Source organism: Gracilinanus agilis, chromosome 3 (assembly GCF_016433145.1).
Source record: "Gracilinanus agilis isolate LMUSP501 chromosome 3, AgileGrace, whole genome shotgun sequence".
In the NCBI taxonomy this organism is placed as follows: Eukaryota; Metazoa; Chordata; class Mammalia; order Didelphimorphia; family Didelphidae; genus Gracilinanus; species Gracilinanus agilis.
This window is the reverse complement of record NC_058132.1, coordinates 650,279,236-650,292,933: the sequence shown is the minus strand read 5'-3', so window position 1 is coordinate 650,292,933 and position 13,698 is coordinate 650,279,236. Positions and strand designations below refer to the sequence as shown.

The 13,698-nt window shown below is 56.0% G+C and overlaps 2 protein-coding genes across 3 annotated transcripts; one reads left to right on the top strand and one right to left on the bottom strand.

Annotated features, from left to right (window-relative positions):
* Positions 1-1,982: 1,982 nt before the first annotated feature.
* On the bottom strand, positions 1,983-5,892 carry LOC123242807 (nuclear cap-binding protein subunit 2-like). 2 transcript variants are annotated; one of them, XM_044670904.1, is made up of 4 exons: positions 5,738-5,892; positions 3,949-4,130; positions 3,255-3,393; positions 1,983-2,664 (listed from the first exon to the last, which is right to left on the bottom strand). In XM_044670904.1, exons 1-4 carry the CDS (start codon positions 5,813-5,815, stop codon positions 2,590-2,592), a joined length of 474 nt encoding a protein of 157 aa, XP_044526839.1. In that variant the 5' UTR covers positions 5,816-5,892; the 3' UTR covers positions 1,983-2,589. The 2 variants fall into 2 exon arrangements, with proteins under 2 accessions (XP_044526839.1, XP_044526840.1); XM_044670905.1 differs by having other exon boundaries at positions 3,255-3,376; positions 4,091-4,130.
* An 11-nt stretch (positions 5,893-5,903) lies between these two features.
* On the top strand, positions 5,904-7,136 carry NCBP2AS2 (NCBP2 antisense 2 (head to head)). Its single transcript, XM_044670906.1, has one exon. It carries the CDS (start codon positions 6,009-6,011, stop codon positions 6,279-6,281), a length of 273 nt encoding a protein of 90 aa, XP_044526841.1. The 5' UTR covers positions 5,904-6,008; the 3' UTR covers positions 6,282-7,136.
* Positions 7,137-13,698: the final 6,562 nt, after the last annotated feature.

The window sequence follows — 13,698 nt, the reverse complement described above, 5'->3', positions numbered from 1 at the left end:
GAAGGACTTGACCCAGCGAATCCGATAAAACTATACATACTGTATGTAGATAAAGGCTGTGATGTAAAATTCCAGTATCAAACGTAGTCAAAAGGGAAACGTTGGGGGAAACTTAGCAAAATATTTTTTGAGAAATAAACTAATGACTTTATAAATATGCGTCCTTTTGTGTTGAATAGCACCCATCTGGGAGAACTCAATTATTTTTTCGTGGCGGCTTGATCGACTGGTTGATTACGTAGACTTAACAGGGTGATGGAGAAAATGTTCGTCGTGCGCATTCAACTTAAACAATAGGGCTTGCATCCACCTTTCCCTTCTGATACCCTTTTCTTCTTCTTCTAGGGAGCCATTAAAGCTTTGCCAACACAGCACTGACCAAAAGGGACCTTTCATTCAACAGACCTGTTTTGTTGAGTAAACTAAGGCCAAAGAGGCGGCCTGCCTTGTTCCAGATGGCACGGGTAGTTAAGCCAGGGGGCGAACCCAGCCTTCCCACTGCTAGCCAGTTCCCAGGAAGCCGGCCCTAACGGTAGTCAGTCCAGGTAGGCAGGTGGGTGCGACTCACCGAAGTCTCTTCAGGGCCTCAGGGGTGAGGCTCGTCCTTCCTCCCATCCTGCCTGCCACCTTTCGCACCATCCCCTTCTCTCCACTCACAGCTGCTGCCTTCACTTCACCTCATTATTCTTTGTTTGGACTCTGACTCTTCCTTCCCGGAGGGAGATCTTGAACAAGAGGGTCTGAGGAAGTCTGAATACACGTGAGCTCGGGACGCCGGCCTTTTGGTGCTCTGGGAAACACAAAGCAGAGGGGCTGGTGGCAGGACACAGGAGCCCCTCTTGGGCCTCCCTGTTGGCCCAACTTCCACAGGAAATCATCTTCTCTCGCAGCCTGTGCCTCTGTTGGCTAGGCCAGAGCAGGCCTGCCGGTAGCCCCAGCCTGAGAAGGATGCCCCAGGGTGGTCATGGCTGCGCTGGGCCCCGGGGGGGAGGTGGGGGGGGCTAAAGGGGGGGAATCTAGGGAAAACCAACCAAACCAAGCCAGAGTGGTTTAATGATTGGGAGAACAAGTTCCAGTTCCGAAAATCAGGTGACAAACTGCTCTCCGAGGGACGGGACTTTGGCTTCCCAGAGGAAAAAGGAACAGTTCCTGCCTGAACGATGCGGTGCATGTCAGGGAGGAGGACCTGTTCAAGAGAAATCCGAAGAAGAGGGAGGGGCAGCTAGGTAGCTCAGTGGAGAGCCAGGCCCAAAGCTGGGAGGTCCTGGGTTCAAATCTGGCCTCCCATACTTCTGTGGCCCTGGGAAAGTCACTTTCCCTCCATCCCTTGTCCTTAGCACTCTTCTGCCTTGGAGCCAAGACATGGTAAGGATTCAAAGGGGGGAGAGGAGGGGTGGAAAAGGACGGGGGGGGGGGGAGGGGGAGGGGCAAGATGGCGCCGAACCCGTGGAAACAACAGCTGCGGAAGCGAGCGGCCTGCCAACCACGGCTCTTACTTTAGCTCTTCTTGCAAGAGGACCAAGAGGTGCGACCAAAACCCGCGCCCTGCAGTGGGGCTCTGGGGAGGCTCGTGCTGCCGCCCCAAAGGCTGGCCGACTGGTTGGTCAGGAGCCCCACATGTGTCCTCAGGGAGGCTACAGGGAGGCCACCCTGGCCTGGAGACCTGCGTGTGGAGGCCAAGGCGGCTGGGGGGACCACGGAGGCCCTGCAGCTGGAGTGAATTACAAAAGCATTCCCAGGATCCCTCTCTAGATTCATTCCCTAAAGGCTGGGCCCTTTCTTGAGGGCCCCCCTGAGCGCTCCCTTTGGGTTCCTTCCCACGGAAGCGCCCCATCCGGGCTCGAGGCTCCGCTTGCCCTAAGGGAGGCCGGGCGCCTCTCAGTCAGCCCATGTTTCCCGGGTTTTCAGACTCCTCCAAGCCCTCCCCAGGCCCTTCTCACTCCGGGAAACAGCGCAAACACCAAGAAGGCCGTAGCCTTGGGAGTGAGCATGATTTATTGACAGGAGGCGAGAACACGAGAGAGTGAAGATGAACAGAGACTCCGTTTAGCCGCCTCCTTCGCGCTTTCCCCGGAGCTCCTCCCTCCGGGCCCCGGGAACAGGACGGAGGTGGTTTTCCTCGCATGAAGGCCTCTTGGGACCGGCTCCCGGTGAGACCCTGCAGCACCTCGTGGGCCCCTTCACGGTTCCTCCAGAACATCCTCTGAGCCCGCGAGCCGAGGCCGAACGGCTTTGGGAGTCCCTCCTCCGCTGCGTCTCCTGGTGGGCGAGGAGCCACCCTGGGAAAATGGGATCTCTCGGGGGAGCGCCCGGAGAAAAGTCCCCAACGAGGGGACAAGGGGACAGCGCGGCTGGAGGCCTGAAGGAGGCCGCCAAGCCCCGAAGCCATGCAAAAGGGTTGCAGCAAGCCTGGCTCGAAGGGAAGTGGCGCCCCGAGGGGTTCGGGCCTGCGGCTCCTTCTCTGCTCTGCCGGGCCCCACGGACCGGCCATGGAAAAGCCAAGGAGAGGCCGGGGGCCGGATCGGCGTGGCGGCAGGGAATCGGGAGGCCCCGGCCGGACGCCTTCGGCGTGGACCCGAGGGGCCGCCGTCACTCGGTCACTTTGCACATCTTCCCGTAGCCGCCTCTGCCGGCGTCGTAGTCCTTCCGATACTCATCTCGAACCTGGAGTGGAAAAAGGAGAAACTGCGTCAGGTGGGGGAGAGTCCTCTGATGAGACTCCCCAAAAGTGCTTGCAGAGAGCCGCGGGGAGATCCTGGGCAGCCCAGGACACCCCCCAAACCTGATGAGAAGGGGCTGCGGCAGGAGCCTCACCCATGCGCTCATGCGATTCTTTTCAAATAATGCAAACCTCGTCTCTGTCTAGAAAAGGGTCCTTTTGTTTTGGGGTCTTCCCTGCCCCCACAAAGTGTCCCCAAAGGCCACCTCAAAGAGCAGTGACCTAACGACGGGCCCCCCAAAACAGGGAAACTATCTCCCGCTTCGTGTTCATTTTTTAAAACCCCTTAAGAGTCAATACGAAGTACCAGTTCCAGGAAAGGGGAGTAAGGGTGAGCCCATGGGGGGTAAGGGACTTGCCCAGGGTCATCCAGGTAGGAAGTGTCTGAGGCCCCACTGGAACCCAGTACCACCGAGCCACCAGCGGCCCCTCATCCTCTGGTTTGGAAATTCCACTGAAGCCTGGGGCCACAAGCTCCACTGATTTTTAGAATGGCAAAAATGGCCCCAATGGCAGCCTGAGCTTGGGGTCTCACCTGCCCCCCTGACCTTCCCCGGCCATACTGCCGGCCCTCCTTGAAGCCGGCATCCCAGTCCGTGCGGATGATGCGGTCGTCCAGGCGGGTGCCGTTGATGTAGCGCATGGCATTTTCGGCGTCTGCTCGGCAGTAGTACCTGTGAGGAGCGTTAAGGAAGGAGGGAAGCCAGACTTCCGCAGGGGCCCCAGGAAAGGCCCCCCCGCCCACCCCAGACCTTCACAGCAGCCCCCCCCCAGTGATGAGGAACATCCAGTGTCCTAGAGGGAAGACAGAACCCGCCGGCCCCAAAGAAAGGCTTCCTCACGGTCAGTCCTGCCGAGAGTCTGGCTATCATCAGGGCCTCAAGAACCCACCCCAGCATTCACCACCGGTCAGACCCCAGCCAGAATCTTCCTCTGGCAGCGCCAGTCATGTCCCCCCTCCCTCCAAAGCCCCAGGGGCTCCCCGCTGCCCGTGGGCCGTGCCTGCCTCCGAAGGCCCCACATCCCCTTTCGCCCTTCCCCAGAGCCCTCTGGCCCAAGCACACACTCCAACCGGGCTAGAACGGCCTGGCTCAGAGTTCAGCAGCCCCCCAGGCGGATGCGGCCCACAGAGGCATCCCCGGGATGAGCCTTGGCCCCACGCCAGGCTCTCCCGTGGCCGCCCCCCCCACCAAACCTATGCCGGGCTGCCCCCGGCCGCCCAAGGATACTCCACGAAGCAGAAGCCGCAGGCCGTCTTCTTGACCTTGTCCAGGCCCATGACAATCTTCTTGATGTCACCGCTCTTGCCGAAGAGCTCGTAGATCTGCTCCTCAGTGGTGTAGAAGGACAGGTTGCCCACATACAGGGTGCAGCTCTTCTGCAGCAGCTTCTCCTGGTCCTTCTTGTCGCCCTGCAAAGCCAGAGACACGAGGCCACTCCACACGCCTGGCCGAGGCCCCTCTTCCCAGCAGCATCGCTGGTGGCCGGAGGAGCCAGAGCATCCGGCCTGGGCCGAGCTCGGGGACCAGACTTAGGAGGAGTCTTGAAGGAAGCCGGGAGATCTGCCACAGAGAATGGCCAGAGCCCAGAGAGGGGGCTTTTGTTGGTGGAACGGCCCAGAGGCTAGTCACTGAACTGAAGAGAACATGAAGCAGAAGCCTGATGATAAGGGCCTTGAATGCCAAGCAGAGCCTTTTGTATTTGCTCCTGGAGGCCACGGGGAGCCGCTGGAGTGTATAGGGGTGGGGGAAGGGGCATGGTGTACTGGAGTCCTAGAGACGACCCACCCATAGCTCATGCCATCATCTAGGACCAGGTGATGAGGCAATGGGGAGCTCGGCAGGGCTTGGAGGAGGGGGGAGACAGGAGGTGCTGCAGGGGTGGAATTGGCATAAGATGACAACAAAGGTGAAATGAACAGATACTGCAGAGCTGAAATTGATCACAGATATTAAAGAAGCGAAAAAGGAGCTGTTGCAGAGATGAAATGGACAGTGGACAGGAGGTGCTGCAGGGGTGGAATTGGCACAAGATGACAACAAAGGTGAAATGAACAGATGCTGCAGAGCTGAAATTGATCACAGATATTAAAGAAGTGAAAAAGGAGCTGTTGCAGAGATGAAATGGACAGTGGACAGGAGGTGCTGCAGGGGTGGAATTGGCATGAGATGACAACAAAAGTGAAATGAACAGATGCTGCAGAACTGAAATTGATCACAGATATTAAAGAAGTGAAAATGGAGCTGTTGTAGAGATGAAATGGACAACGGACAGGAGGTGCTGCAGGGGTGGAATCGCCAAGCCTTGAAATAGTTTGGATTTGGGAGATGGAAGGGAGTGAGGTCAGTGCTGTTATACGGGAGAAAGGAGGGAAAAGTTTAGGGATAAAGATCACTAGTTCATTTCTGGACTGTCAGTGTAAACTGGCCACTGGACATCCAGCTGGTGATGTCTGAAAGGCAGCTGGAGGCGTGAGTCTAGAAGTAGGCCACAAAAACTGGGACAGGATAGAGAGAATTGAGAATCTTCCCCACAGAGACGGTAATAAAATCTACACGTAGCAGAGGCAGAAGCAGCTGAGAAGAGGACCCTGAAGGGCTCCCAGAATTACAGAGCATGTTCTGAAGGGACAGAAGAAGAACCAGAAGAGAAAGTGTCCAGGAGGTGGAGAAAGGAGTGGTCATTCTTTGACCATCTTACCACTAGTTTGGAAGCAGTCAGGACTAAACCCCAAGACCCTCGACTCAGCCCCAGACCTCGGTGTCCAATGGTTGGGGGTGGAGGGGCCTCCTAACAGCCTTTTCATCTCTTTAAACACAATGTGGCTCGAGCAGGGGGCCAGCGCCATCTCCCAACTCCCGGACTTTGCAGAAACTGCCCAACGCCAAGCAAACTCTCCCTCCCCCGCATCTCCTAGGAGGAGGGCCGAGACCCTGAACTCCTATCCCTCCTGCGGCCTAAAGGTGCTGGTGCCTCAGTTTCCCCTGGCGCCCCGGCCCTCCCCCGGCCTCGGCCTACCCGGAAGTGCTGGTCGCGGTACTGGCCGAGCTGTACATAGGAGTCGCTGTCCAGCGCGCACAGAAGCCCTCCAGACATGGCGGGACTGGGGGCGCGGGCCTGTGGCTGCCGGGGATCTCCAGGAGGTGAGCGGGGGCGGGCCTTCCGGAAATGATCGGGAGCCAATCCAGGGGCGCGCGGCTCGTGACGTCACCCGGTCGCGCCGCCTAGCTGACGTCACCACGCCCTGCGCACGCTCTGGCTCTCGCGCCACCGGGCTGGGGCTGGGACCATGGTGCTGCGGCGGCTTCTGTTGGCTCTTATCAACTCGCAACAGCTCGTGGAACGCCTGGCCGAGTCGAGGCCCATCCGCCGGGCGGCGCAGCTCACGGCCTTTGCCGTGCTGCGAGCACGGCTCGGGATCCGGGACGCGACGCGGGACCTGCGGGGACCCGTGGGACGTGCCGCGCGCTTCGGGGCCACCTTCTTGCGAGAGCTCCGCCGCGGCCTCCAGGACCGGCCCTCCGGGGGCAAGGACGGTCCGGGTCGGGGACTGAGAGACTGAGGCCTGCGGGAAGGGGCGCCCCCTCCTCCGGGATCATCGGCCCCACCTGAAGCCAGGGGAACGCTCCTCCCCCGGGGTCATCCTCCATTGCCCCCTCCCCCTCGGGGCTTGGGCCTGGGCTTCTCCCGGACGCCCGTGACCTTCAGCCCGGCCGCCTGGCCTGGAGGGAGGGACCCGGACAGACGCCAGGCTAGCGTCTCCCCCTTTCGCCCTTGAGAAGACTTTGTTTCTTCAGCTGGACTAAGTGCCCTCGGGGGACCGGGACCTGCGGGTGGTTTGGGGCAGTTTATTGAAGACCTTCCGGAACTGGAGAGCTCCTGCCTACCTGTCTGTCTCTCTGTCTGTCTGTCTGTCTGTCTGGGAATCTGCAGCCATGGTGCGTGTTCTAGGAACAAGAGCCTCCTTTCTTCGGGCCACCTGATCTCGGGGGCTGAAGCTTCGGCTGCCAGCTGGATGGTCTCAAACGGGCATCGCCAGAATTTCCTGAGTCTTGGCCCCGGGTTCAGGTTGCCAGTGAGTGACCTTGTTCTGGAAACAGGACGTTCTGCATTATGATCCAATAAAGGAGGCAGCAGAGCTCTCATTCTTGCTCCCAGAGTTCCTAGCCAGAAGGGGCAGCCCCCGAGTGTGGCTAGACTCTACCTCCTTTTCTGTAAAAGAAGGAAGCAGCCCTTGCACCCTGTGCCTCCCAACGTCGGATCCTTCCGAACCAGCCAGACACTCGGGCCCCCCCCCCCCAAATAAAGGATGCCCCTGGGCTCAGGAAGGCCGGAGCTGGTGTTGGAAGGAGCTCAGGGCTGCCCTGGGGTGAATGTGGGCTGCACGTGGAAATAAATCCCGGTGAATTTCCCCTTCCGAGGTGCTTGCTCATCATTCTGGGAAGGTGTCAGGAAATTACAGATTGGCTCCCGGCTCCCTGCTTCTCGGGCTTTGGGGAGGTTCTCTGGCTTGGGGGTAACTGTCTGGGACTATGCTTTGATTGGCCCAAAGCCCTTCCTTGGCCTACTTTCTCAGCCCAAACCACCATCACCTCCCTTAGTCGTGGGCAGGTGCAGACCTCTAGTTATGTCTTTCCACCCACCTGCTGGGAAGTTCTCCTTAGGGGGGGCCGCTAGAGCATCAGATTAACTGCCAAAATGGAGCTTGGATCTTGAAAGGTGGCGCCCAGGAACAAGGCTGAGCCCTCCCTCTCCCTTGCCCTGGGACTAGTCATCTACCAGACTGAACCATCTCTAGCATCCACCTGGTTCTCTGGGGAGGTGGCCCCCGTGTTTGTGCAGCCTCCCCACTATGTGGGGGTGGTGTAATAAAGGGCCTGCCGTGGACCGTGCGTGTGCAAAGGCCTGCTAAAACCTCCAGACTTCTGTATTCCTGTCGGGCCAGAGCTCGAAAGCCTCTGTCACTCTCATGGCAGCCAAACAGACTGATCTGCCGTTCGAGACTCCACTTAGAAAGCACGAGTTTGGGAGGCCCACCTGGAGTTCAGCCATATCTCTGGGCCTCAGTTTCCTCATCTTTTTTTTTTTTTTTTTAACCCTTAACTTCTGTATTGGCTTCTAGGTGGAAGAGTGGTAAGGGTGGGCCATGGGGGTCAAGTGACTTGCCCAGGGTCACACAGCTGGGAAGTGTCTGAGGTCAGATTTGAACCTAGGACCTCCCGTCTTTAGGCCTGGCTCTCCATCCACTGAGCTACCCAGCTGCCCCCTCCTCACCATCTTTTAAAAAAAAAAGAAAAGGAATCTTCCAGGCTCGCCTCATCCTCCACGTTCTGCTTCCTCAGCCCCACCTCCTCATGGCTTTCTCTTTGCAGAAACAAAACTGGAAAATCACTCAAGACTCAGGTGAATTGGATGGATGTTGGCAAAAGGGCCATGAGCTCTTCCCCCACCCCCACCTCCCAGACACATTCCCATCTGCCAACTTGCTCCCTAGAAATGAGGGTTTCCTAGCAAGCCCCACCATGCCCAGGGATCCCCATCATCCTTACTGCTCTGGCCTCCCGAGGCTCCTTCCAGAGGACCGGGCGAGCCCCGGAGCCTCACTCACCAGCTCTCACCGTCCCAGCCTCTGCCTGACCCACCATTCCCGTCTTCTCTGCTGAATCACAAATGTTGGGTCACGTTCAACTCTTCCCTCTCCTGTAGATTCTGCCTCTAACTCGTGGCATCCAGCCCCTGGCCTCACGCCAAGTCATTACCTTGAAAGCAGACGCTTCCTGGGCTTGGCTGCACCTTCTGTCTCAGAATCGATGTCACCAGTCCAAGGCCAAAGAGCAGCAACGGCCAGACAGTTGGGGTTAAGTGGCTTGCCCAGGGCAGCACCGCTAGGGAGCGTCTAGGTTGGGATTTGAACCCAGGACTTCCTGCCTCTCGGTTTGACTTTCCATCCACTGAGCCGCATGCCTGTAACCTCTCCCCTCTCGTCCATCCTCAGCAGCTCCCCAGACCTCAGGTTGGACCAGGTCCCTCCCGAGTTCTGTGCTTTCCCTGGCCTTTAGGATGGAAAACCCAGCCTGGGGCTACTCGCATTGGAAGACCTTCACCTCCTGGCTACACCATCTCCCAACCGACCTTAATAGAGGGTCTCCATCGGGCTGGACGGGACACTTGCCATTCTGTGGATCCACAAGCGCCACTGAGGCTAGAGAGGAGGGAAGGTGCGGGATGGAGCCCCGGGAAATACCCGGAGCCGGAAGAAGCGATCTGGGGTGAACCAGCCAGAGGACAGCCCCGAGGAGCACGGCCTCGGCAAGAGAAGGGCCGCCTTGTTCCAGCTCCGCGGCGTCTCCTACGCCACTCCTGTGTGCTTGCAGAGACTGTGGCTCCTTGGGAGGAGAGTGGACGTGGCCATGTCCTTGGCCCATGGAGGCGCCATCTTCTAAAGAACGGGTCTGGGCCTCTCGGGCTCTGATTCGATATCCACAGACACAGGCTGGACCAGCACAGTGCCTGCCCTTTGGGGTTTGGCCTCTTCGCGCCCCGCTTCAGCCGATTGTTCTAGGCTCGTAGCAGTGACTCCCTTCAGGAGTCCCAGGGGCCAGCCTCTAACTCGTGGCATCCAGCCTTGGGCCGCCCGAAGCCTCATCGGTGGTCCTCCTCCTCCATCTGCCTCTTGGAGTCCCCAGGGCCACCTTCCTCCCCACCCCCCCCCCCGGCCCACTATGGTGGGAATGTGCCCTCCCCCCCAGCGGCCGCATATTTCTTTCCTCGATGCCTGCGTAGGGACACGCGGGCTCTCGAGGGCGTGACATGTGCAGAGAAATGTGAATTACACCCCCATTAAAACAGTCGGAGGAGGGGGGACCACTGATGCTGGGTGGGGGTGGGGGCTGGGAAGAATCAGGATTGTCTCCTAGGAAGCGACCCAAGATGGGCCTTGAAGGGAGCTCGGGGTTCCAGGAGGCAGAGAGGGGCGTCAGAGACTGGCAGGCATGCGGGTCAGCATAAGCAAAGGCCCACAGGTGGGACGATGTCCTGTCAGGAGCACAGCAAGTAAGGCCAGTTTGGCTAAAATGCAGCGTGTGCGAGGAAAAGGAATGGGGCCTCCGGCCAGGAAGGTGGCTTAGCCGGACGGTAAAGAGCTTTAAAGGCCAAACAGTGGACTTTCCTTTAAAACCTTTTGAGCAGGGAACTGGCCAACCCCGTGCATTAGAAATCACACACGTATGTGAAAGTACACGTGTGCACACAATTCACACATATACTCACATCGCCTTGTTTTCTGCTTTGCCTAAAATTTAAAACCAAATTTTAGCCCCCTAATAAATGTTAAGTAATAAGAGTGAATCACAGTAACTGTCAATGATCTGGAGCGTTTGCCCCTCACCACTCTGGGAGGCAGATTCTCTTCTATCTCCATTTACGAGCAGGGAAGCTGAGGCTCAGAGACTTGCCAGGGGTCACAGAGCTAAGAAGTGGGCCCAGGTGGGATTTGAACTCAAGTTCCTTGCTGACTTCCAAGTCCAGTGTTCCCTGCTTCCTGAACTGCCCAGCTGCCTCAATGGTGGAGCAAACCCAGCAGATCTACTGCTTTGCAGAGCTTAAAAGAGCTCCCCCCACTGATCCCCCTCCCTGCTGCTGCTGCTCTCCTTCCTGTCCACTTTTCATGGTGGAGCGAGTGTGCTGTGGACCCATGAACCTTCTTGGTTCGCCAGCCAAAGCTAATTCTCAGAGTCTGAGCTGGGGAGGGACCCAGCCCACAACAGGCCATCACCAGCATGTGGCCACCAGGGCTTTGCCTCTGGATGCTGGGAGGCAGCTCTTCCCTCTCTGCAGTGGTCTTCCGTACCCCCTCAATGTCCACAAACACGCATGCACACCTACAAACACAGGAACCATTTCCAGTCCTGGGCCGTCCTTTGCACGGGGTCCCATTGCCCTCAGAACTCTCTAGAGCAGTGATTCCCAAAGTGGGCGCCACCGCCCCCTAGTGGGTGTTGCAGCTATCCAGGGGAGCGGTGATCTTTCCTATTAATTACTATTAAAATTAAAAGAAATTCATTTCCAGGGGGCTAAGTAATATTTTTTCTGGAAAGGGGGTGGGAGGCCAAAAAAGTTTGGGGACCCCTGCTCTAGAGGCTCACCTTCCCCTGCTCCTTGCCTTTGGGTGATGGACTGCCTGGGTGTGCAGGACTTTCCCATGATCCTGCTGGAGGCAGGACCTCCACTTATCTGGGCAGAGCAGGGCATGGGGGACCCAAGGGGCTGGCACCAAGAGAAAGCTCAGGCCTCTGACTGAAGTCACAAGCTTTTGGGGGGCGACTGAAGCAGTGTTTCTGTTTCAGAATTACAACCACAGGGATGGGAGGCCCACTGGCCTCCTGACATCACAGGAGAGTCCTCCAAAAGGTTTGACCAAAGAGGCTCCCTTTCCGAGACGTAGAACAGTTTGGTGGAAAGAGGGCTGGAGAGAGGAGTCAGATGGCCTGAGTGTGAATCCCCTGGAAGGACTGGCTCCTGCTCTCCCCAATGGCACCACCCTTCTGTCCACTCCAAGCAGCTCAGGAGAGATGCTGCTGGTCACCAGCACACATGCATCTTCACCAAGACTCCATTCCCTCTTGCCAGTCTCCATCATGGCACATTGGTGTTTGTTTGTTGGGGGATTCTGGGCACCCTTTCATCCTGGGCCACCAGACATTCAAATTCTCCACTGATCTAATGACCTTGGGTAAGAATGACATTCTTTAGGCCTCAGTTTCCTCATCTGGAAGATGAGGAAATGGAACTCTACAGGGAACTCTAAGCCCCTTCCAGCTCTTATGCTTTTGATGGTGACAATCTTTGCCTTGGCAAGTCTGCCCAGGGGAATCTGCTTGAGTCAAGAGAAGTTTGAGGAAGCCTGAAGAAATGTGGGAGAGGGCCCAGGGCAGGGGGGTGGGTTGGGGGGCGATTAGATGAGCAAGAGGAATTCCCTCCTCCCAGCCCACTGGGTCATCTCTAGGTCCTCTCCAGCAAAAAGTGACTCTAGCTCAGCACCCAGGAGAGGTGCCATTTTCCTCGTGGGCCAACAGAAGGGCTTTTGGGGGAGAAAGCAGGCAGCTCATTCACTGCCTGTTGACTCTGGCCTCCTTGATTTTCATTCAGTTCAGTAAAAGCCTGTCCAGCCCAGCCAGGCAGAGCAAAGACAACGTTCCTGCTGAGCCTGGGGGTTTTGATCTGGTTTTAGGGCTTCTCAGTTGGATTGGAGACGAGTCCCAGAAGAGAGGTTCTCCCTTTCTTCCACAGCCTCAGTGACACGACTTCATTATGATCCAATGCAATTTAATTCCCTTTAATGAATGCAGACCATATGCCAGGTACATGGATGGAAACTGCCCTCAAAGGGCTTCCAGTCTTATCGAGGGAGTGATGACAGGGGAGGGGAAAATGGGTATACTGGGAAGCACCATATGGGGGAAGGGGTGACAATAATAAGGAGAACTATACAAGGAAACAAATCAGGAGGATAATTCAAGGCAGGAGAGAACCCCACTTTTGCCTGGGAGGGTGGAGCTGAGAAGGCTTAGAGAAGAGGAGAGCACCAGAGGGGGCCCTAGAGAAGAAAGGGTAGGGTCTCATGTGGAAGACATTTGGGGTTCCCCATTTCTCTCAGAAGAAAACCTAAAAACCACAGAACATCCCACAGAGGGGGAGGATTCTAGGAGCCATGTTGTATGAGGAGGGTTTGAAGGAACTGGCCATAACTGGAGGGAGTAAGTGCTAGGCATGGGGGGAAGGGAGGGCACAACCACTTGCACATATTCAGAGAGGCAGGAGATGGCTTCTCAAGATTGGGGGACCAGGCTGGAGTCCACGTTGGCTAGAATGGGAAGAGCATGAAGGACAGCCAAATGACACCTCCAAAGGCAGGCTGGAGCCAGATCATGCGAATCCTAAGGAGTCAGTCTCAGGACTTCGCATTTGATCCCAGGAGCCACTGTTGTTTGAGTTGTTTGAGCAGAGAAGGGCTATGATCAGATCTGTCTTGGGAAAGTGATTTTGGCATCTCTGTGACAGACTGAACCATCTGTGCTGGGAGACAGGGATTACTGCCACGTGTACACTTCCTGTATGATAGCCACCGATAAGGGCTATTCGTCACTTGCTATGTGTGAAGTGGCTATGATTGGTCTGGCTGGATCTACGTAGGGTATCAGAGCCAGGATCTTAACTCTAGGACTCTTGGGGAAAACTACAAACAATGGCCCTGGATTAACCGAAGAAGGTAAAAGTAGGAAACCCATAGCTAAGATCAATGGTGCCACCTAAATGTGGAGGAAGTAGTGGACCATCAAGTACATGGGATAACTAACCACTTATTTTCCATTTCCTGTAGGGCAGAGTAATAGCCGACAGGCTCATAGTAGAAGGGAGGAGGAATCTGAGCTAAGCATTGACTCTCAGTGTCTATAAGGAGGAAGTGACATTTCTTTTCTGGAAAGCTGAGAGGAATTTAGAGGAAAAGATGGGAGGATAATGAGGAGAATCACATGTGGAACAAATCTGGAAGATAATTCAAGGAAGGAGAGAACACCACTTCTGCCTGGGAGGCAGGGAAGACATAATGGAAGAGAAGGGCACCAGATGTGGCCCTAGAGAAGAAAGAGAAGGATCCAGAAGGAGGGAGATGTATAGATAGATAGATAGATAGATAGATAGATAGATAGATAGATAGATAGATAGATAGATANGTATAGATAGATAGATAGATAGATAGATAGATAGATAGATAGATAGATAGATAGATATAAATAGATAGATAGATAGATAGATGGATGGATGAATAGACAGACAGACAGACAGATTTAGATAGATAGATAGATAGATAGATAGATAGATAGATAGATAGATAGATGGATGAATAGACAGACAGACAGATATAGATAGATAGATAGATAGATAGATAGATAGATAGATAGATAGATAGATAGATAGAT